General features: G+C 36.9%; 1 protein-coding gene across 2 annotated transcripts in view; it reads right to left on the minus strand.

Annotated features, from left to right (window-relative positions):
* Window positions 1–23,132, minus strand: part of ZFPM2 (zinc finger protein, FOG family member 2) — a 568,693-nt gene that overhangs the window by 172,484 nt on the left and 373,077 nt on the right. For both annotated transcript variants that reach the window (XM_072603297.1, XM_072603296.1), the window contains one exon: window positions 5,373–5,484. In XM_072603297.1, coding sequence (XP_072459398.1) covers window positions 5,373–5,484 — 112 coding nt within the window. The remainder of the gene's footprint in view (window positions 1–5,372; window positions 5,485–23,132) is intronic.

Consider the following 23,132-nt stretch of genomic DNA (forward strand, 5'->3'; position numbering starts at 1 on the left):
AGAAAAATTCCAGGAATGGTAGTCTTTGGTAGAGTTAACTATGGGGATTTTAGAAAAATAATACTGTAGACAAATTGGCCAATAATGCAAAAGAAAATATTTTAAAATTTCAGAACATTCATCAATGCATTAAATAATGATGACTTCAGAGGACAGTGATGAAACAGTAGCAAAGAGGCGGTGGACAGTAGAAGTTCCTTAGGTGCAATGGCAAGTCAGATAATGATGCCCAAGGGTCTGGAGGCCTACATGGTAGGGCAGAAGTTAAATCCTACTGAACCTTAAAGACCAATGTCAGAGAAAATGTTTCCCAACCAATGACTGCTGGGAAGGGGGCAGTGGGCCAGTGGATGAATGGAACAAGCTATTGAGTTTCCTCAGGTCAGATTATGAATGAGAGAAATCAGCATCCAATCAGGTAGGGACATCTAATACCTGGTGGGAATTCTGTAGAGGGGGCGGATGGAAAACAGGAATGCTTCCCTACTGGAGTCTAGGATACTCCTTAGTATCTGGGTATTCTACCCAAGATGCTTAGTTTAGGGAAAGGCAAGGAAAAGGCAGTCTTATCATTGATATCATGATCCTTAACTGTTGATGTTCCCTAATGTTCTACATGGAATATGGAGGGCAGAGCAGGTAAACTAGGGCTAAATAAAAAAGAATGAAGGGGTGGGAACAGATCTGGAAGAATAAGGTTAGGAAGGTTAAAAGCTCAGGATTAGCTGAAGCTTGCAATGAAAGCTGAGGACCACAAAAGACTTATGCGAGAGGCAAAAGGAAACTCCAAGAAAGCAGAGACTGATGTTTATAGGATATGGGATAATGAGAATAGGTAATAGAGGCTTCTACTTTTTCTTGACTAAGGATAATATTATTTTTGTAAGTACAGAACAAAATTAGTTAATAGAAAATTGAATCACAATAGTAGTGAGATAGCCTGATTCAGTGAACAGAAGACCAACCTCAGAGTCACGAAATCTCAGGCTTGAGTCTTAGCTCTCAAGGAAAATATCTGAGCAACCATGAGTCATTGATTTAACTTTCAAGTGCTCCAGGCTTCTCTCTATATATGTAAGTTACAGAGCCTCCATCACTAGAGTTTGCATTATAGGATTGCCCCATACTGATGAATTGACAGGTTTGGACCAAAACACACAAAATAAAAAGGAAGATGGCACAAAGACTCTATCTGCCCTCTGTGAATTCAAGTCACCCAGGCTGAATGACCTACTCCACCTACTCTATCACAGAAAGAAAAAAAAATACCCCCTTTTCTTCACAAAACATACAGTCATCATAGGCAACACCAGGGAAACCCTTAGGAAGAATGTTGGTTCCACATTCTGTACTTGACAATAATATAAGAAGTTCACACTCTTTTTAAGTATTTTCCAGCATGGAGCCCAGGAATCATTTCCCACCAGCTAAAACTGATTTGGGAGCTCAAGGATAATTTAGAAATCAGAGGTTGAGATACAGTGGAAGTTATTTGGCCAAGTCTACCCATGGAAAAACAGGCAATGGAATATCTTAGGAATCAAGTGAGCAAACACGCACCGAGGAAGGTGAAGATTCAGTCCTGTGATTTCCAAAACAGAAAAACTATGAGTGAACTCGTTATTGTTAGCATTAGTATTTGAAAATGTGAAAAGGAGGTGCATAGTTTGCATTGCTACATAGGGTCATCCCACAGATAGCTGCAAATAAAATATGAAACAAACCTTGAAAAACCCATCTATAGAATAAGGCACATGTTTCCATGCTAAGGGTCATGCTCACTTTTATCAGCGGCACGCCTGCCAATCCCTAACGCTCAGAGGCAGTGGCAGATCTTAGGAGCAAGTATGCCACTCCTGTGCTCCGACAACACACTAAAGACTTAGAGATACTACTGACTTTTCATCAGGTACTTTTTCAATCTTTTCTTCCTTTCTTTCTTTTCCGTGGCAAGAAAGAAGGCAAACTATTCTTCCCAGAATTATCTGGAGTCTTTTGAGAATAATTGCCACAAAAATAACCAAACAGGTGATTTCACATGTGCTTGGGTAAACTAATTGCTTCCTGAAATGACAACATATGGATTGGGGACAGGGGAGAGGACGCAGGGGGAGAGGAAGAGGAAGGGCGCTGAATTATAACATCTTAGAAATTCACATACCTTTTTGCTTTAGTGTGACAAGGGGATATCGCAGGCAGTAAAATAACACAAAGTGAGAGAATGGAATTGGGAACAATGAGCTGCTGCTGTGCAAAATGGAAATCAAAGCCTGTGAAGTTATTTATTTATTTTTCTTCTCTTTGTATTTAGTTTTGTTTTAAAAAGCCAGTATGCCTCTTAAATGATTGAGTAGGTGAGGACTGAGTGTCTATCCAGTGCAACAAAAGGAAATGGCACAGAATGGCAAGAGCTTGGGGTTTTTTCAACCAAGATGCTGTACATTATTATTTTTCATTCTACTCACAAATATGTAGTAAACCTGCCTTAATTTACATTACATAGGTTTGACAAACCCCTTCAGTTTCCTAGGTAAAAAGCAAATACACATGAGTGCCAGTAATGACTCTTCCACTAGCCAGCATAGTCACTGAAGTTTACATCTATAGGCAAAATTATGGGAACTCTGCTATTTGTGAACTGGCAATGTAAGTTGTCTTACTCCAACTTTCTAATGCCTGATAAATCATAAGTTCATAGATCTAAAGTTGGAAGAGCCCTCAGAGGCCATCTAGTCCAAATATCTCACTTTACAGATGAAGAAATGGAAACCCAGAGAACTGAAGCAATATGCCCAAGATTGCGTGATAAGAAGCATCTAGAGCCAAGGTGAAATTGTCACATCTCAAGGCTTTCCAGTCCACAGTTTCAGGTAACAGACAGCTTGTGGCCCATATGGCATCAGTCAACATAGAACTATTGACTTTATTATCTTTAGGCTTGTCCTTGATGGTTTTGAATCCTTCTCTTTTGTAACTAATCTTAGCCTTCTGTGAGACCCAGGAAAGCTACTCCTTTCCTTTGGGATGCTTGCCCCCGACAAGTTGGTAATGTTCTATTTCTACCTCTTTCTCCTCTTAGTCTGGGCACTCAGAAGTATCTTTCTGGATGCAGTTTTTGCGGATGGGTCATTCTTACATTCCTAAGGGAATGTTTGGTCTCTCTTCTAGAGCAGTACTTGCTCCTGTTGTATCACAAGTATTTCAGGTTAGAAAATTAATGGGTAAGAGTTTTATAATTATAGAAGGGAAAAGAATATATCAGACCCTGGGGTCCCTACTGATTTTAAACATGCAAATTCCCTCTTTTCAGAGATTCCACTTTCAAAGACTTGAGGCAGTTTAAAGGCAATCCTCTTATAAGTGTACAAATTGTAATGGCTATAGGAACAAGTTGTAATTGTTTCTAGTAAGTTTTTAAGACTTTGATGTTACGATTAGTACTTTGTATGCTAATATATTGATAGGGGTGCTTATTTGCCTGGATGCCTGAATGTGGAAATGGTCAGTAGGTTTTCTGAAAAAAATAAACCTTTAATCTCAGTAGGTTTATTTGTTAGACATAAAACCAAAAAGAAATTAAATGCTGAGGTACAGTAATACTAACAAAGAACTAACATTGAGAAATTGATGGAAAATCTCTAAAGCCAGATTTTAACTTCACTGTGAAAGTGCTAAGAAAAAACTAAACACATGCTAAGCTGTTCTTATATGTCCCATGACAATGATATCATTATGTTACGCCTCTGCTGTCCTCAGGATGTAGCAACATTCCATGATGCAGTTTGATGGCTCAACAAGCAAATGTAAGGCCGCACAATACAAGCCAATGGCTTCCCTTTTCCACACTAGCCTTGCGTCCTTAAGTATACCCACAGAAAAGGATTATGAACCCTTCTAATGTATTGGGTCTGATACCTCAGTGCTTCAAAAGATCAAGGATGTCTTTAGTTTAAGTATCCCCTTCATCTGAAAACTGAGATCCCTCTAAGATTTTATAGATGGTTTTATGAGCTGCTTGTGGCCAAAGAATTCACCAATTTGTGACTAACTCTTTGGTGATAAATTTGGTCTAATAATATAAAAGAAGCTGTCTGGTATAGGGGACAGCATCTTGACTTGGAATCCTGGAGACCTGGGTTCAAATTCTACCTTCTGACACTAACAGGAAAGTCACACAGAAGTCATTTAACCTTCATAAAACTTAGTTTCCTCATGTAAAATGGTAATAACAGTAGCTATACAACTAGCTAGCTTGTGTCTATACAGTAGGAATCAGAGGTCCCCCTTGAGTGATCATACTGACAGGATCTAAGTGTTGAAGTTAACGTGATAACATCAAGATGAAAATATGCACTTTCAGGCTTAAATGAGATAGTAATTATAAAGTGCTTTGCAAACTTTCAAGTGCTACATAGTTGCTACTGTTAGGTCATTTCAGTCGTGTCCAACTCTTCATGATTCCATTTGGGGTTTTCTTGACAAAGAAAATGCAGTGGTTTACCATTTTCTTGGCCAGTTCATTTTACAGATAAGGAACTGAAGCAAATAAGGTTAAGTGACTTGCCTAGGGTCTCATAACCAATAAATGTCTGAGGCCAAATGTGAACACAGGAAAGGGAGTCTTCCCAAATTGCAAGCTCAATGCTCTGTGCTCAATGCTCATTGTACCACTTAGGGACCCCTTAAAGTGCAACATGAATACCACTTAATAACAGCAACTTACATTTCTGTTGCTTTATGATTACAAAACACTTCCCATTTCATTATCTCTTTTGATTTTCCTAGCAACTCTGTGGAAGTTTCATTATATAGCTTTACAGATAAGAAAACTGAGGCCTAGAGTGGTCAAGGTATCTCAAATAACTGGTTATGTTATCAGGTTATCAATCCTTTCCAATAAACAATTTTAAGTAATCTGCAAGGTAATATGACATGAAACCATGCAACTTTATATGGACAGTTATATTTCAAGGAGAATTAACTTAAAGTTTATGCCCCAAAGTAGGAATCTGAAATCTCATTAACTGATGAAACTGACGTATGCAATTACTGAAGTGAAGGGTGAAACTGATAAAAGAATGTGTATACAGCAGGAAACTCATATGCTGTGTCAAATATATGCGTGACATAGTATATAAATAATTTTACAATATTTTATACTGTTCATTTCCCATGTTAAAAGCACCAGTATTCCTTCACTTGGATAAAAAGAATATAGGGATATTAGGACATGCGAGTGCAGAAGAGAGGCCCATATTCTTTGCCTTGTGTTTCCAGGTCAGTTCATTGGTTGCTGCTGTTGGTTTTGCAATAGGCAGTTTTCAATACTTCCATTAATGCCTTCTAAAGAAAGAAAACTGTCTTGTGTTTACCTTTGCTGTACACAATGCAGTTATTTTTGTTGTCTTCCACTCCTTGCCAAGTCACATCCAGAAGCCACTTGGGGCCAGCAGTCAGTACCATGGGGACAGGAGCCTTTGTCTTCTGTAGAAAGAATGATAACAAACAGATGCCATTTGCTTTCGTTGATTAAGAACTTGAATAATAAAAGTAATAATCATTTTATATTTGCAAACAACTAAATCTCCAAACCCATAATCCAAGGACTTATTCCCTTGCCTCACAGTATTTTTTTTTTTCTTTTTTTAAGATGACAGAAGCTATAAGGCTTTACAGCTTTCAGTGATCTGAATGGTGGAATTATTATCAAGGATTTTTTTTCTGAATGATATGGGATCAGATCTCCAAGATTAGGCAGATCTCTTGTGACTCAGAATTATAAAGAGAATGCAGATGACTTTCACTGCAAAGAGCAGAGTGTTTAGAAGTGAACTTTAGACACATTGTACTTTCATATCAACAGGATCTCACTATTTCCTGAAACAGACAGGAAAGAATTTAAAGAATCAGTATCCATTTCAAAGCTCTATCCTGAGCAACATTTATATTAGAGTAGGAAATTATTCTGAACGGATAATGTAATTTCCCTCCCTCCTACCCCCACTTTCGCTGTGTTACTGTGCTATTTGACTGTAGCGGAAATAATAATAATGCTAATGATTTATTATACATTGTCTCCAGAAAGTTGCAAAAGAAATATGAATGAATTCAAATGCAGAGAGGCGGATCAAACCATGAAATCCCTGGCTTTCTTGCAGAGAGGTACCCAGGTAGGGAGATACACATTGACAGTTTTTAAACGAATATTACCAAGTACATAATTTGGATTTGCTAGTCCAGGAGCTCATCGTTTGGGCACTTTTTAAGCCCCCAAATTATTTGCATCTAGCTCTTTTGATAAATTTAAACAGGAACAAGGTGACTTGTGAGGAATTTAGCAAGCTTTAGCAATCTAGCCTTTTTATTCTAGCCACAAGTCAGGATGAAATGCCATTTAGTCTTTTATCATTCACCAGCCCATGTTCTGTATATCAAACATCATGAAGCCACAACACAGAGTACAATAAAAGGGTCTCAAGGTAATTTTGAATTGAATTTTCACCTTGATATAATCCTGTCAGAGGGACTCTAGTCCATTTGGGGACTTTGCCACATGTTCTATGCTATCACAGATTTCCCCAGTTGTCACTAATAGCTGTTCACTTGAGGCTTTCCATGTGATCAACTGATTTCAAATCTTGGATGAATCTGTAAAACTCATCTGACATTCACCTGGACAACTTTAATGCATTAGGTAGCAAACTCACCTCTGTAACATTACAAATTGAATGTAAAATAAATGTGATCCATAAATCCTCCCCCAATGCTATCAGAGACACTAACCCGACAATATGATATTTGATAAAGAAATTACAATATTAGATAAATAATAAAATTAATAAGGGTCACATACTACATTGAGAATTTCAATGAGCCAAAGAAACAAAGAAAAAGCAGTTAGTTAATAAGGGTGAATTATAAAAAAATATTTTTAGTCTAATTTTATAGAAGGACCAATAATTTATTATGAAGAAAGCACTTTTTTCAAGCAAAGTTTATTCTATAGAATTAGGAAACACATCTTAGAAACAAGTCAAGTTATCTTATTTCAATGGGGGAAAGAGGTGATGATTCAGTATTAATGCCTAAAAAGTTTCATCTTCAGCACTAGGGCCTAATTTTCTGTCTTCGGGCTGAACTAGCCTGGCCTATAAAAAATGCAGGTGCAGCACAGGCTCCTAACAAAATTCAGGAATTCATGTAAAAATGGTGTTTCATTTGTGCAAGCTGGTACTAAGGTTATCTACAGAGTTGCCATTTCTTGGTGCTGACTTTGTATGTGTGTGTAAATATAAGCCCTTACAAATGTCAAACTGATGTTCCATACGAGAATCTCTTCTGCTCAGGGATGAAAATTAGTCTTTGAGGAGCTCTACATCCTGTCTAGGGTATGTTCTGTTTGACAGCTAGTGCTTTTGGTAATGTAATAGTACGCTATACACATCAATAATTTACCTAGTTGACATTATTTTCTATCTTCTTGTTTTTAAATTAAATTACATTAAATTAAATTATTTAATCTTAAACTTTAAATTACTTAATCCTACTATCTACTATTTTGCAACTCCAAGGATGGGGGTAGGAGAGGACTTGAAAAGTAGTGAACCTATAGGTGTGTGTATATGTGTGTGTGTGTGTGTATGTGTGTATGCAGATTTTTTTTAGTTAAAAGTTACCTTGTCCTATCTCTTAATTCTGGAGATGGGCAAACTCAGGCCTAGGACGGTGAAGGTGCCCAAGATCATAAAGATTGTAAGTGGCTGGTTTGGGTTTTGAATCCATGTCTACTAAACTCCAGATGGAGGGATGTTTTGAACTACCCTGCACTACTGCTACGTGCAGTGCTTACAACCATGTGAATTGTTAGTATAACAAAACTAGTCAGTATAATTTCTAAGGTCAGACTCCATAACTGATACATTTGGTCAAAGATATGTGAATCATACAGCCCTCTCTAGTACAGTATAATCAAGCTAAATCATAATAATTGATTTGTTTTTCCAGTGATCGACTTTGTGGAGTCATTATTAATGTTTCAGACAATTCTCCTGAAATAAGTCTGATAGTAACTCAGGATACCTAGGACAGATGTTCTTAGTTAAAGCACAGAATTGGGGCAACAGTCTCTTTTTAGTCAAAAGCTGAAAAACAAAGGTAAAAACCAATAAGAACTGAAGAATGCTAGAGTCAGGTAGATGGGGAATGACAGCTAACAGGAAAAATGTTCGCTTTGCTGCTTGAGAGGCAGGATAAATCAGATTATTTGTAGGGAAATCAACTTCTGGAGACTTCTACTTGACTATACTCCTATAAGGAAGTCAGGTATATAGGATAAGAGGGTTAGCTGAGACTAACTGAAGTCTAAACAACATGACCTACACACCCACCATAAAAAATAAATTTAGAAAGTACAGATCAAGTAAAATGACATGTGACCATACTTTTTTCCCCTAAACTATAGACTATAAGTTCCATGAGGGCAGAGGCCGTGTTTTATTCACTACTGAATACTTCAGGGTCCTGCACATGAACTAGGTCTTCAATAAATATTTCTTGAATAAATTAATAAATATACCATAGGCAGAGACCAAAATACTTTGCTGTAAAAAGTGACCTTGACTTATTATCAAGCATTTATTAAAGGATTACCAAATACCAGATACTATTCTAAGCATTTTACAAATATTATCTCACTTGATCCTCAAAACAATCCTGAGAAGTAGGTGCGGTTATTATCCTCATTTTACAGATAAAATAGAGGTTAAGTGACTCATAAAGAGAAACACAGCTAATAAGCATCTGAGGTTGGATTTGAACTCAGGGCTTCCTAACTCCAGGCTTCCCTCCTACTGTATCCACTGTACCACCCAGATTCCTCAGTATTTGTATAAATATATACCACATATGCACAAAGTGAATGAATAGAAATATAAACATAGTAGATAAATACAAAGTAGTTTATGAGAGATGAAACTAGAGATTTGGGAATTACAAAGGGATTTATGCAGAATATGATGCTTGAGTTGTATCTTAGAGGAAGAGAATGACTCTACTACGTGGAGATCTGGAGGTAGTGTTTTCCACATTTATGGGATAGCCAAGGCAAAGTCAGAGAGTTAGGATATAATGCCACATGGATGAAGGACCAAAAGCAAGCCAGTCTGACTGAATCTCAGCATGCAAAAAGAAGAGTAAAATCCAATGAGGCTGGATATTCCAGCAGGCTATGGCCAGGTTGTATAGAGGCTTAAAGCAAAACAGGCATTATGAAAATGACAGCTAGATTTACCCATGTGTAAGGGCCAAAAAAGGGACCCCTGAAGTTTAGAGTTTTCATGGACATTACAGTTCAGAGAACTGCCTCTTATGCACATGAAAAGCAGTGGAATAACCACATTTGGATGCTTACATCATAGTCCCTGAGGGGGGAAGTGGTAATGGCACTGGGGAAAACAAAGTTAGGAAAAGAACCTGGATTAGACCAAGTACACATAGAGGAGGGCATGTATTGGGGGAAACAGGGTCAATTAGGGATTAATTATCAAGGTATCTGAAGGAGACCAAGATTCCAGAGCTGTAGGAAAAACTTAGACCTCATTAAAGATGAGAGTGGCCTCAAGGTATGGTGTGTACCCCCTCCTTAGAAGTCTTCAAGTACAGCCTGGGCAATCATTTGTTGGATATGTTATGGTGATCAATCCTTTTTATTGTGGGTTGGGCTAGGTGACCACTGAGGTCCCTGCCAACTCTCAAAATCTGTGAAGAGAAAGAATATTAGTGACTGACCCATATACCTACTTTCTCATGCATATGATTATTAAAATCATGATGTAAACAAGCACTAAAGGCATCCTAGATGAGGCTTTTAGTAGGAAATAGATAGACATTCACTTGTGATATATTACAGAAGACCACATCCTTACTGACACACAATTGATGGAAAAATATAGAGAACACAAGATCCTGTTGTGCTTATTTGCTATAAAAAAAGGCATTTGATTCAGAGGAACAGATTGGTGCCTTAAAAGACTCTCCTCCAAAAATGTGTTTCACAGGTATATGTTAAGATTCCTTGAAATATGCAATCAATATGATGTTGTTTGAAGGCTATCTCATCCTGAAGTTAGGCATATTAAGGCAAGCATAAAACAAAGAGATGTATGCTCACCATGGATGATTGCTGTTGTAATGGAGGGGACCTAAAACAGAATCTAAGTTGAGTAGGGAATGCTCATAGACTTAGGAATTCCCAAGAAACTCCTATTTCTGATGATGTTACACTGAAGACATTAAGTCCTAGAATACTTTAAATGGTGCCCAAGTCAGGTGTTATGTTATAACTGCCCTGAGAAGCTAGAAGCTCTCTCAGAGGAAGAAAGTTTGGGAGTTTTCACAGCAGAGAGAGAGAGAGAGAGGGTGGAGCAGAAGAACATGCGGATGAAAGTAAATATGGTGGTATTGGAGACAAGAATGATGATTACCTGTTTTGGGGAAAGTGGAATTCAATCCATCTTTTCAGTCTATGATTCAAGGACTGAATAACCACATGCCCCTTGGTGCCAAGGTAATGCCCCTCAAGGTGGCCCAGGTGCTACTACTTTGGAGATGATTGTTTTAGACAAGATACAGTTGTGAAATTGAATGGACGATCCATAGAATTCACTCATCAGTTCTATTCACCCCACTCTGATCATTTGCCAAGTTATGTTGTTCTGATTCCCCCAACATCTCCAGTATATTCTCTACTCACATGGTCTGACCCGGGCTCAAATCCTCATTCTCTTTACCCAGAGTAACAGTTAATATTTGGTCTTGTTATTTCAAGCCTCTTCCTACACTAATTCATCCTCCAAATTTCCTTATAGCACCCTAGTCTGACCATGTCACATACCCTACTCGGTAAACACCTGTGACTCCTTGTTTATCAATAGGATTAAATATAAACGTCTCTTTTTGGCATTTAATTTCTAATTTGGCATCTTAATTTCCTGTCCCATTCCAATCTTCCCAGTAGCTTTCCACATTCCTCCCTTCCATATATGCTGTAATGGAGCTGAACTGGTCTATTAATTGATCTGGATACACATATACATGTATACAACAGGACTGTTACTCCTTTGCTACTATAATTCTTTCAGGATCAACAGAGGGCATTAACTTCATGAGTATCCCTACCATGCTCCTGACACCTAATAAGCAAAAGAGTAAACCCTTTATTCCTTTTCCCAATTCTGTGAGCCAACTTGTTCTTGGTTATGACATCTCTTAATCTACATTTTTATATGCACAAATGCTAACTTCACAGTTAGACTAACTGCTTGCATTCAACAAGTAGGCACAGGTGCCCTCAGAGGTAGATTTTTTTTAAATTTTCAGTACACACCATTGTTGCCAATATGGTAAATGGTTATTTGAGGTATAATTTCTGAGAAGATAGTAATTGACAGTACAAACTGAAAATGCTGATTGAGCATCATTTTAAAAAAGCTTCTCTGATGGAATCCCTGAATAATCCAACCTTATTCTGACAGAAGTGATATTTTGATACAGTTAAAGTAACATGGAGGCATAAAGAAAAAACTTCAACAATTGCATATAAATGTATTGTTTACACAAGAATTAAAATACGGATTTTTCAAGGAAGCTTACACTTGTATTCTCACTATCATGTGGAGGGGAGAGGGAGGGAGGGAGAGAGAGAGAGAGAGAGAGAGAGAGAGAGAGAGAGAGAGAGAGAGAGAGAATTTTCAATAACTTAAATCTATTAAAGGCATACAGTCCAAGCCCAGGATTTTCTCTAGCTAAAGTATTAAAAAAAGTATTAAAAAAACAACCAGAAATGTTGTGGACCACTGAGCCTACACCAGATGAATGGAAACTTGAAAAATCTGCACCTCAAGTTACTGTTTGAATCTGAAGTCTCACATTTTGACAGCCAATGACTAGACAAATTTGAAAAGGACAGAATGAGGCAAAAATCTTACATCGAAGGAACAATTAGACTCATCTATTGTTGATAAAACAGGTCAAACTAGCATCCACTTTTCTCTAACCTTTCAAGTTAACTGTAACAACAGAGGAAGTAGCTCTCAACGAATGTTTATTCTAAAGCCAAGAGGTTAATGGAGATAAAACTAGGAAGCACAAAGGTAAGAGACTAGAGAAGCATTCTAAACTATGCAATTGATGACATAATGTTATTTCAGGGATTCCTAATTCTCTTCTGCATTGTCAGTGATTTCTAATTTGAAGAATATAAACTGACAGAAATCGCAGGAGAGCCTGAACCAGGATAATCTGACACTACTTGCATTCTTACAAAACATCAATGTCACGAAAAGGAAAAAAAAGTTGGTCTCTATTGACTTTGCTTTGGGAAGTTATGTAAAAAAAACCTGATTACAGAGCTTCAATTCAGTGCTCAGAGATTCAGTGCAACTGATGAAAATGTTCTGGCTGTGTGATTCAATAACTGAGAAATACTGTGAGGGCAAAACCCAGTTTTGCCCAGTGAAACACCATTATGTTACCAATTCATAGCCACTTTCCTTAGGTACACATATAAATATATGTAGAAATGTCACAGGTTTGCTGTAGATGTCAGGTTTTCATAATCAGGATCAGAAAAAAATCCCTGGACCACAGAGGAAGGTCTGATGCCCTCAATTCTAAATTATTCTCTAAACCTAAAGGAAAATGGTCTTGTATAAGAATTGATCATGTGCCTCTAGAGGAAAAAAATCTGTATAACAGAAATTTCAGTTAATGTATCCATGCAGCTCTCCACACTGAAATTTAATTCAAATGCAATTTGACAGGGTGCTGTATCACTCACATGCTGACTCTATGTAGTTTCTGGTGCCACAAAATACTAATTTAAACATTCTCTGACTCAGCCTGCTATACTGTAGAGCAGAATCACATAAATTCTTGGACTATGTAGGATAGAAGAAACTTTTAGTATGAAAGAAAGCCCCCATACATAGTGGTCACATTATTTAATCATTTTTTGACCAAAGCAAAGACTTAAGTATAAAGATAGGAAATAATGGATTAAATAGAACAGCAAAACACATCACTTGATATTTTTGCAATAGAAAGCACAATATTTGGGTCAATTTAAGGAAATGACAGGGGAAAACATATAAAATAGTAAGTTGTACATCTGGCGAAAAGTGTGAATGGCTTACATATAAGAAGTTTGCTAACTCTTTCATATAAGAACCTGACATTTTTGTACCTCCATATAGTAATCACAGAGCTCTGTGCCGAACAGTAAGGTCAGATCCATTACTTTTCTAATTATGAAACAATAGATTTGATGTGATGTTTGATATCAAAGCTCTTCTATAACCAATGCAAGTAGTGTTTTCACATATATATATATATACACACATACACACACATATATCTGTACATATACATGTATACACATCTGAAAACATTGCTATATATACATACACACACATATATATATATGTATATACATGTGTGTGTATCACAAAGTGTTGCCACTGAAAATATGAAGAATTATATTCTGTAATTATATTGAGATATCTAATAGGACATGCCACCCATCTACAGAGTCCCCTCAATTAAAATTTTGGGACACAATTATTTTCCTAGACTATCTCTGCAAAACTATGGGGTAAGTATAGCTGGATTTACCTCTTTGAAAAATATCAGAGTTTCAAAAACTTCCAGAAGTACATATAGGAAAAATATCTTGTGTATCGTTAAAATAGCAGTCCAGGAAAGGGTCAGGGCATGTAGAGAGGGTACCCATAACAAACGATCATAAGTCCGGGTTGGTGCTTTTAAGGTGATTTCACTTAGTCTACATACTTCTATAAATCAAACAGAATCCTATGACATATGAAAAACACAATATGTAATAATTTTCATACAGTGGAAACAGTATGACAAAGAATTAAATTAAAAGTAGAAGCTTATGACAAGAGATACCATGAGGCTCCAATGATTTCAGTATTTAACTTCTAGTATAGTCCTAGGTGGAGCCCCAAAGGATGCTCCAGGGAAGATGTCCTACTTGACGTCTACTAGTCTCCATCATGATGTTTGTACATTCATGGCAAAATATTTGGGCTATGAAATTTAGAACAGGTGGATTATTGAAGCAAGTTGATTAAACTTATATTCTGGAATTCTTGGCTGATGAGTACTGTAATCACACTCTTTAAGTTGAAGCTAATTACATGAGAGTGACTGATCATTTTAAATATTCTTTAACACTGAGATGTCTTTATTTTAGGTTTTCAAAACTTAGGAAAGAATATCTCAAGTCATTATTTAACTAAGTAATTTCAGCTTGAGAAATAATGATCTTATAAAACAAGGCAACATGAACTGTTCTTCAATATATAAAATTCATTTAAAAGAGATATTTGCCACTAAATAGAAACAATCATTTTATGTTCTTTAGAAACATAACAAAACTCTTATTCAAAGTGACACATAGTAATGAAACCTGTTTTTATATTTACAGATGCAAAATACAATTAAAAAACTGAGACACTGAAGTAGTTGGCATTCTTTTGCCTTCCAGAAACAATATGCACTATTATCCTTTCAAAGAGACGTGCTAGGTTGCACTCTCTCATAGATTCTCCATATATTTGGCTCCAGATGAGAACCACTCTCTTCCAAGCAAAAAGTTATGAATTCCATTAAATCCAATGTTATCTATATAGCTCTGGCAGTAACATGGTGGTTGAAGAGTACTACGCTCTTGGGAAAATCTCCTGAGGCAACTAGGTGGTATAGTGGATTGAATGCTGGACTCAGAATCAGGAATTCCTGAGTTTAAATCTTTTCTCAGATGCTAACTCGCTGTGTAATACTAGGCAAGTCACTTAACCAGGATATTGGCTAAGCTGAAGTATTTAAAAAAAACAATAACTGAAATGTTATGGATTGTTGAATTTGAACCAGATGAACTTGAAAAAAATCCCAGTCTCATTTTCCTCATTTGTAAAATGGGGATAATGATAGTACCTATTTCACAGAGTTGTTGGGAAGATCTATAAATATGGAGCATTTCGTAAACACTATATAAATGCTAGGTATTATTTTTTACACAGTTTTTTAGAATGGCAGTTATACTCATATACATATACTCATATCAATATGAGAATTTTGCTCTGATAGGAGACCTAAGAGTACTATCTCTGGAGTTACAGGTCTTGGATTTAAATCATGCCTTGACCTGTGTGAGCTTGAATAAATTATTTTAACTCTGTGGGCCTCAGTTTCTTTATATGTAAGATGAAGGAGTTGGTCTCAGAGGTAGTTTGCATCTATCAAAAATCTTATTTAAAAAAAAAGCTATGGAGGAATTCAATGAAAAAATTTAGTAAAGCTTCTTCAAATCCTGAAGGGTCAGATGCATGCTGTACACACATGTACATGTGACTTCTCATAATTAATATAAAAGTGATTCATGCTTTAGGTTGGGTTACATGACCCTTTAACTCTTGAATTCTACAATCTTCAAATTTTAAAGATATGCCCAAAGAAGGAGAAAAAGAAATCTGAACTTTAATATATGTGAGAGGAAAAAAAATTGAGAGAATTGCCAATATCATCTCTTCTAGGCATTCAGTTCATGCTGACCACTTAAAGGAGAGAAAGTATATATAAGACATGTTACTTGATGATAGGTGCAACATACTCAAGTATGGCAAATGAATGGGTTAAAGGGTAAAAATCAAACTTGAGCAGATGCTATGTAAAAGTACTTCTAGTAAAAGATATGTTAATTAGCAAGATAGTTTGTAACTTTGAAGAAATTACAAGTGTACAAATGGAGTCAACAAAGTTGAAATTCTGAGCATGACTACAGATGTCATTGTTTTTTTCTAAATTTAATCAGTATGTAAGGAAGTATTATGTTAATTCTATGGTAAATTTTGCTAAAACCCTATTCTATGCCATGGCAAAGAGGTGACCTGGAGTCCTTAAATACTATGCCAGTAGAAGAAAAGTTTTGGCAGGTTCTATCAAACAAGAAATACTATGTGTACAGGCCCAGAAAATTGCTATGTGTTGTCCAAAAACCACCTTAGCAAAAATTTGTAGGGGTTCATTGCTAGATTGGCCAGGATATGATTTATTTTCAGAGGTGAGGTGGTGGGGCAATCATTAAAGTCCATTCACTGTGACAATTCCCTAAACCGTTGCCATTTGTATTGATGGAGGAAACAGCCACAGGGTGGAAATCATAAGGACTTTAGGTATTGAAATACTTTGGTTTGGGAGCATAAACATTAGGACATGTGACTTGACTGGTGTACACTTCCAGTAACAGTGGTAGGAGGCCTCTAGTTTCTACTTTATGCATAGACTGTAAGATGAACTCAGGCAATAAAGCCTCCCTTTCATTTGCTTCCCAGAGTATTCTTGTAAAGTACCAAATTGCAATGAGGGAAAGGTAGAAATGAGTTTCCATTGATCCAAGGGCTGGTTATCTAATCTGTTGTGAGGGTACAGCTGGGAAAAAGATCTAATGCCCTTCAGATCTATTCAATGATATCACAATAAAACCACCTGAGATTGTGGTTTCCTGTGTGACAAAACTAATGTATTCAATCATTTTAATTAGAAAGCAATTATAATTTATTTATAATTCCCCTGTGCCTTTTCTATTTTGATAGTATTTAGTTACTTAAGGAAACCTCATTTTAATCTTTCAAAGAATTCAAGTAGGGCAGCTAGGTGGAGCAGTGGATAGCGCACCAGCCCTGGAGTCAGGAAGACCTGAGTTCAAATCTGGCCTGGGCTAGTCACTTTACCTTGATTGCCTTTAAAAGAAATTCAAGTCATGTGTTATCCTAGATGGCATAGTGGACAGAAAACTAGTATGAATCTGGAATATTTTATCTTCCTCAGTTCAAATTTGGCCTCAAACACTTATTGGCTATATGATCCTGGACAAGTCACTTAATCCTGTTTGCCTCAGTTTCCTCACTTGTAAAATGAGTTGGAGAAGGAAATGGCAAACTACTCTAGTATCTTTGCCAAGGAAACCCCAAACGGAATCACAAACAATCAGACATGACTAAAAAATGACTGAACAACAACAGTCCATGCAAGTTTATTAATCAGATTTGCAGATAAAGGAATATGATTATCTTAAGTTTAGCACTCATAAAAGAAATAATTTCATACTAAAACGAAGCTTGATATTTTATAAATTCCAATTCAGATTCTATTGCACAATCTAAATAATTGAAATTTAGATGTAAAGTTCACATAACTGTATCTAGATCTGTTCTTTAGTCCATGAAAACTAAAGCCTGCTTTTCTATAGGATATAAAAATTTAGTTATATATCTATAACTCTATTGGGCCCCAGGGTATTAGAGCCAATTATGTGTTCTGACCTTCCAAAGAATCATATGAAATGTAGGGCATAAAGACAATGCATAAAAGGAGAAATGCTTCCTTTTTTCTCTCTAAATTTTTTTAAAAGATGAATTTTAATTTTCAAGGAAATGTAGTCCAAATTTTTTTTTTCTACATGATTGTAAGTAAAAATTAACAAACTGATATTATCTCACTCTTTAAATTCAATGGAAATACTCCTATATAATGCAAGTATAAAATTTACATATGTATGTAGATATGTGGATATCTATATATCTATATATGCATATACACACAATATGTCATAGACAGACAGATGGATGGACGGACAGACAGGCAGGCAGACAGATAGACAGATAGATAGGTAGATAGATAGATAAAATGGAAATGGCTATCAGAGAATGGGTAAAAATAATGGTGGTGGAGTACAACCTCACAGAAACAGCATCCTGGAATCTCAAGGAGACCTAGGGAGCCATCTGGTCCAACTCAAATCTGAGGGAGAATCCTTTCTACAACATTTGCAAGATTTGCTCATCCAACATTTGCTTAAAGACCTGAAGTGATGTGTGTGTGTGTGTCTGTACACACACATACATATATACACACATACATACACACATATACACATATATACATGTATATATGTATATGTGTGTATATTTGTATATGTATACACACACATATATATATATAATATACATATATACTTCCTTATTTCAAGTTCTATTTTTGCTCTTTCTAACTTCCCCTTGAATATGTCCCTTATCCAGGTGCAGAGCCCACCAAATAATGTACAGGATGGATAGAGTTCACATGCAATTGAGTGGTGGCAACCTTTATTACCACCTCCAAATCCCTGTACATGATTCTACAGCCCCAGTATATTCTAAAATCAATGGCCATATCTATAGACCTCTGAATCACTCTCTTGGGAAGCTGTTAAAGCCAAAGGGAATCTCTATAGGAATGGTTTTAAAGATCTACTCCTCATGTCCATAAAAGTAAGGCAATAAATTATCTTCCATGATAATTGATACGCATGATAATAGTGCTTATCCATGATTCTCTGATAACAGTAGTTAACAGTTTCAGTGTTACATTATGCATGATCCTTGACTGCTATTAGTAAGCGCTAATTGCATCATGCTACATAAGTGTTTTCCAGTGGTTTTTTAAACATTTCAGATGTCTATGAATTTAATGTTTGGGGGAATATTCTGTCGGTTGAGAAGGAAAAATGGAGCTATAAAGACCATTAATAGGAAAGCAGAAGCAGAGTAAAGATCAAATCAGAACTCAGCTTTTGGCAGAAGAAATTCTTTTTATGATTCAGGCAAAGAGTTCTAGCACACTTACAGTAAGTATTGACACACACTTTATTACATACACATATGCCTACATTAGTTCTGATTTTTCCTGGTGGGGAGGGGAGGGTACGTTCTTATGATTTTATTGTTGTAGGGGTCATTTAGTGAGGAAACTTCCTTTTTCTATGATAGTGGCAATTCTTCTACAATTTATATTCTTAGAGGCTTTCCTGGGACCCCTGTGGTAAGTGACTTGACCAGCACATGGCCAACATATGCCAGAGGCAGGACTTGAACCAGGACTTTCTGGTTTTGAGGCGATCTTTCTATCCACTGTACCAGTTTTATTTTATTTTTTTCACTTGCCTGCTTTTATAACTAGGGCACCTAGCTAGTGTAGTGGATAAAGTGCCAGGTCTGGAGTCAGGAAGACTACTTCTTGAGTTCAAATTTAGCCTCAGACGCTTACTAGCTGTGTGACCACGGGCGTGTCACTTAACCCTGTTTACCTCAGTTTCTTTATCAGCAAAATGAGCAGGAGATGCAAATGGAAAACCACTCCAGTGTCTTTGCCAAGAAAAACCCAAATGGGATCAGAAAGAGTCAGACATGATTGAAATGCCTCAACAACAATGTCATCATCAACAGCAATAACCTTTTGTAACTAGGAGAGCATTCAAAAGCTCATAAGAACTGCCTGTGTCCCCTCCCCATCCCCACCTTTGTGTCTACATATGTGTGTCTAGAGGCTAAGAGAGCTGTGGCCTGTCATGATCTAAGCAGCTTGGTGGTAGAGTTGATAAAGAGCTGGGACTGGAGTCTGGAATACCTGAGTTCAAATCTAATCTCAGTCACTTGTTAGCTGTGTGATACTTAGAGTTATATCTGCTGAAGCTTCTTCAAATGTAAAGTAGGGATGATAATGGCACCTAAGTCCCAGGGTTGTCATGAGGATCAAAAAAGATAACAACTGTAAAGCACTTAACACAGTGCCTGGACCATAGCAGTTTCTTAATAAATGCCTTCACCCCAACAATTCCATCCCACTAATGATTAGCATGGAAGCTTTGATTTGCAACATTTCTGACCTGGACCGCTTCTCAAATTCCTAAGCAGTCTGGTGACCACCGGATGGATTCTGGAATCAGCACAGACACTAAGTTGGATTATCCCATTGCACATCAGAACTCCTGTGCTCCAGCGATCCACCAGCCTCAGCCTCCCCAAGTTGCAGGAATTATAGCTGTATATCCCCAGTTCCTGCCAGGTTTTTCTTTCCAGTAATGATCTAATCTAATCATGTGATCATGCTCAGAAACCTTTAATACTTTCCTATTATCTTTTAAATAAAATTTAAGTTCTTTTAGGTAACATCTAAGGCCTTCCAAGTTAGGTTCTACCTCACCTCTTTAATCTTATGTCATATTATTTACTTCTGCAGACTCGATGATTAAGCCAAAAAGAGCTACTCATTGTTTTCTGTACACACACTCACCTGGACCACTTCTGTGCTTTTGTTTTCACTGTTTCACCTGTTTCCTCTTTCTCTCCATTTGTTGAATTCCTATGCAACTAGACAGGACGGCACTAGCTCTTTAAGGAAGCCTTCCTTGGCTCCACAGCAATCAACTGTTAAGTCAAGTTAACAAAAATTAAACACTCACCATATGCTGGGCACTATGCTAAGGGCTCAGGAAGCAAAGAAAGGCAAAAACAGTCTCTGTTTTCTAATAACTGGCTATAAGGAATACTATACAGAAGGCAATCCAAATGGAGAAGCAGCTGAGAGGCCCAGGAGAGGATTTCTGAGGTAGCTGAGATTTGAGCTTAGTTTTGAAGGAAGTCAAGGAAACTGAAGAGGTAGAATATTCCAAATGCTGAGACCAGTTATTGTAAAGGCATGGAGATGGGAGATGGAATGTCATGTTCAAAGAACTACAAGTAGGCCAGTGTTGTTAGAATGTAGAGTATATGGAGGATGATCAAGTGTCAAATGCCTGGAAAGGTAGGACAGTCAGGTTATAAAGAGCTTTAAATATCAAATAAGAGTTTTTATTTGATCCTAGGGGTAACAGAGAGCTGGACCTCATTGAGCAGAGGATCAATGAAATCAGTGGGAAATATTATGCTAAACACAAATAAATTTTAAAAAGAGGTGAGAAAATGGCATTTCTTTTTTCCTATCTTCTTTTTGACTTCTCGGAATATTTGTTTTCATTTTTATCTAATCACTGTAATTCAAATCCTAGCTTCTGAACTCACAAGTAATACTTAACAGAGGGTTCCAAGAGCAAGTGAGACTATGTTTGATATTTCGCTTATTACAATGTCTTGCATGTGGTAGGCCCTCATTAATTACTGATGGGGAAGCAGTTTAGTAGAGTTAAAAAGAATATAGGAATTGGGACTGGAGAATATGCGTTCAAATCTCAGCTCTGCTACTTGTTACTGGTGTGACATACCCACTTTACACAAATCCTTCAATCTCTCTGGGCCTCATTTTATTTATATAAAATTAGGCAGTCGGGATAAATAACCTCCAAAGTCTCTCCTAGCTGTAATAATCATGGGGTCTAGGATTCCATGATTATTGTTACGTGAGTAAAATAGTTATATAGCTCATAACCCATGTATACACATTTCTGCCACCTCTGTAACCCTCACACTCAGCCCCATAGATATGTGGAAAAGAGTGCACAGCATCCCTGTAGGGAACTCAGGGACTTTCTCCTACTGATAACAAGAACCTGGAATAGAAAAAAACACTGTGTCTTCATACGTCATAATGTATGTGGGATATATTGAAGTGCTCTCTGCATTTGGGAATCTGAAAAAAACCTTATTAAAAATGTAAAGTGTATTAAGCAAAGAGAAATAAACTGTCTCACACATTTTTTTCTGTCATAAAAATTGAGATGTGATAGAAAGGGGCAAGGGTGCAAAGTAGAACAGGAGAATGATGCAGTAGGACCAGTAGATATAAAGTTTGGGTCCCAGTAAGACTTAAAAGAATCTAGATTGCTGGAAAATAGCTTGTGGCTTCCATATTAGCTTTCTCATCCGATTTCTCAGTTAAATCAGCACAAACATCACGAATGCATAATAATGATTATGTATTACCATATGCGTAATAGATCTAAAATTCCAGAAACAAAGAAACAATAGAGGAATGCCACCACCATTCTCAAAATGATCTTAAAGGAAAATTATGAAATCAGGTTCTTATGGATGGGACTCTAATAGAAACTTCTTACTTTTATAGTCACTAAGGATTTGCTGACTTTGGGTGGACAAGCTGCGTGGGGTACAACAGTAACAATAAAAGGTCTGGTTTGGGATACTGCCCATTTGCAATATTTTTTAAAGTTAACTTTGTGAACTGGAGAAAGAATGTTTAAAATAATATGAAGTAAAGAATAGGGCATGTTCATATTTTACCTTAGTGCCTCCTTCAAACTATTGTAGGTCAAGGGAAGAATAATTTGGAATAAAAATCCTTGCATTTCTAAATTTTATAATAAATCAAGGTTAAATGCAGCTAAAATTGTTTGGGAGGGAAGAGAATGCTTTGCATTGGCTGGCACTGACAGGGTGGGAGAACCGCTGCAGGAGATGTGTGAGAGATAAGCAACGACAGGCTGGGGAAACTCTTGGGAAGCTACTGCATTCCAAAAACAAAACTTTAAGAATGTTTTAACTTAATCTCACCTACTGTAATTTAAGCCCCCATTTAATATTGACTTTCTCTGGTGAAAAGAGAGATTCAAACTCAATATGATAGCCATTCACAAACTGTACTTGGAGGCAGACTGCCAACCTTATCCTTATTCTTTTCTCAAACTTCTATTTTTTGCTGCTGTCCTCTGGAGGTTCTCCAAGTACTCTACAGTCTTCTCAATTGGATCCCAGAATTCCAGAGTCTCAGAGTCTGAAGAAATGTCAGAGACAGTGTAGTCTAGCCTATACCTAAAGTGGATCCCCTTCTATAACACACTCAAGTGATCATCCAGTCTTTCCTTAAATATCAAAGGGGAAAAGGAATGCACGTCCCCATACCCAATGCAGCCCAGACCACTTTTGAATTAATAGTTTTGATTAATAGGAAGGTTTTCTTTATAACAGGTCTAAATTTTCCTTCTTGCATTCCTTGCTCTTACTTCTGAGTTTTGGATCAAGAAAAACAATTCCAATCCCTCTTCCAAAAACAGAACCTCAAGTAACTAAAACAGTTATAATACCACTTATCCCCCAAGTTTTATCTTCCATAGGTTAACCTTATTTCTCTCAGGCAACATTTGTTGGATCTTGAACATCTTTGCTACCTCTATGACTTCATTCAAGCCACATAACCATTCTGAGTTATAATTTCCTTGAGGTGATAGCACTAGATGACCTCTGAGTTATTATTCACCATCTCATTTACTATCTTCTGAACCT

Source organism: Notamacropus eugenii, chromosome 4 (assembly GCF_028372415.1).
Source record: "Notamacropus eugenii isolate mMacEug1 chromosome 4, mMacEug1.pri_v2, whole genome shotgun sequence".
In the NCBI taxonomy this organism is placed as follows: Eukaryota; Metazoa; Chordata; class Mammalia; order Diprotodontia; family Macropodidae; genus Notamacropus; species Notamacropus eugenii.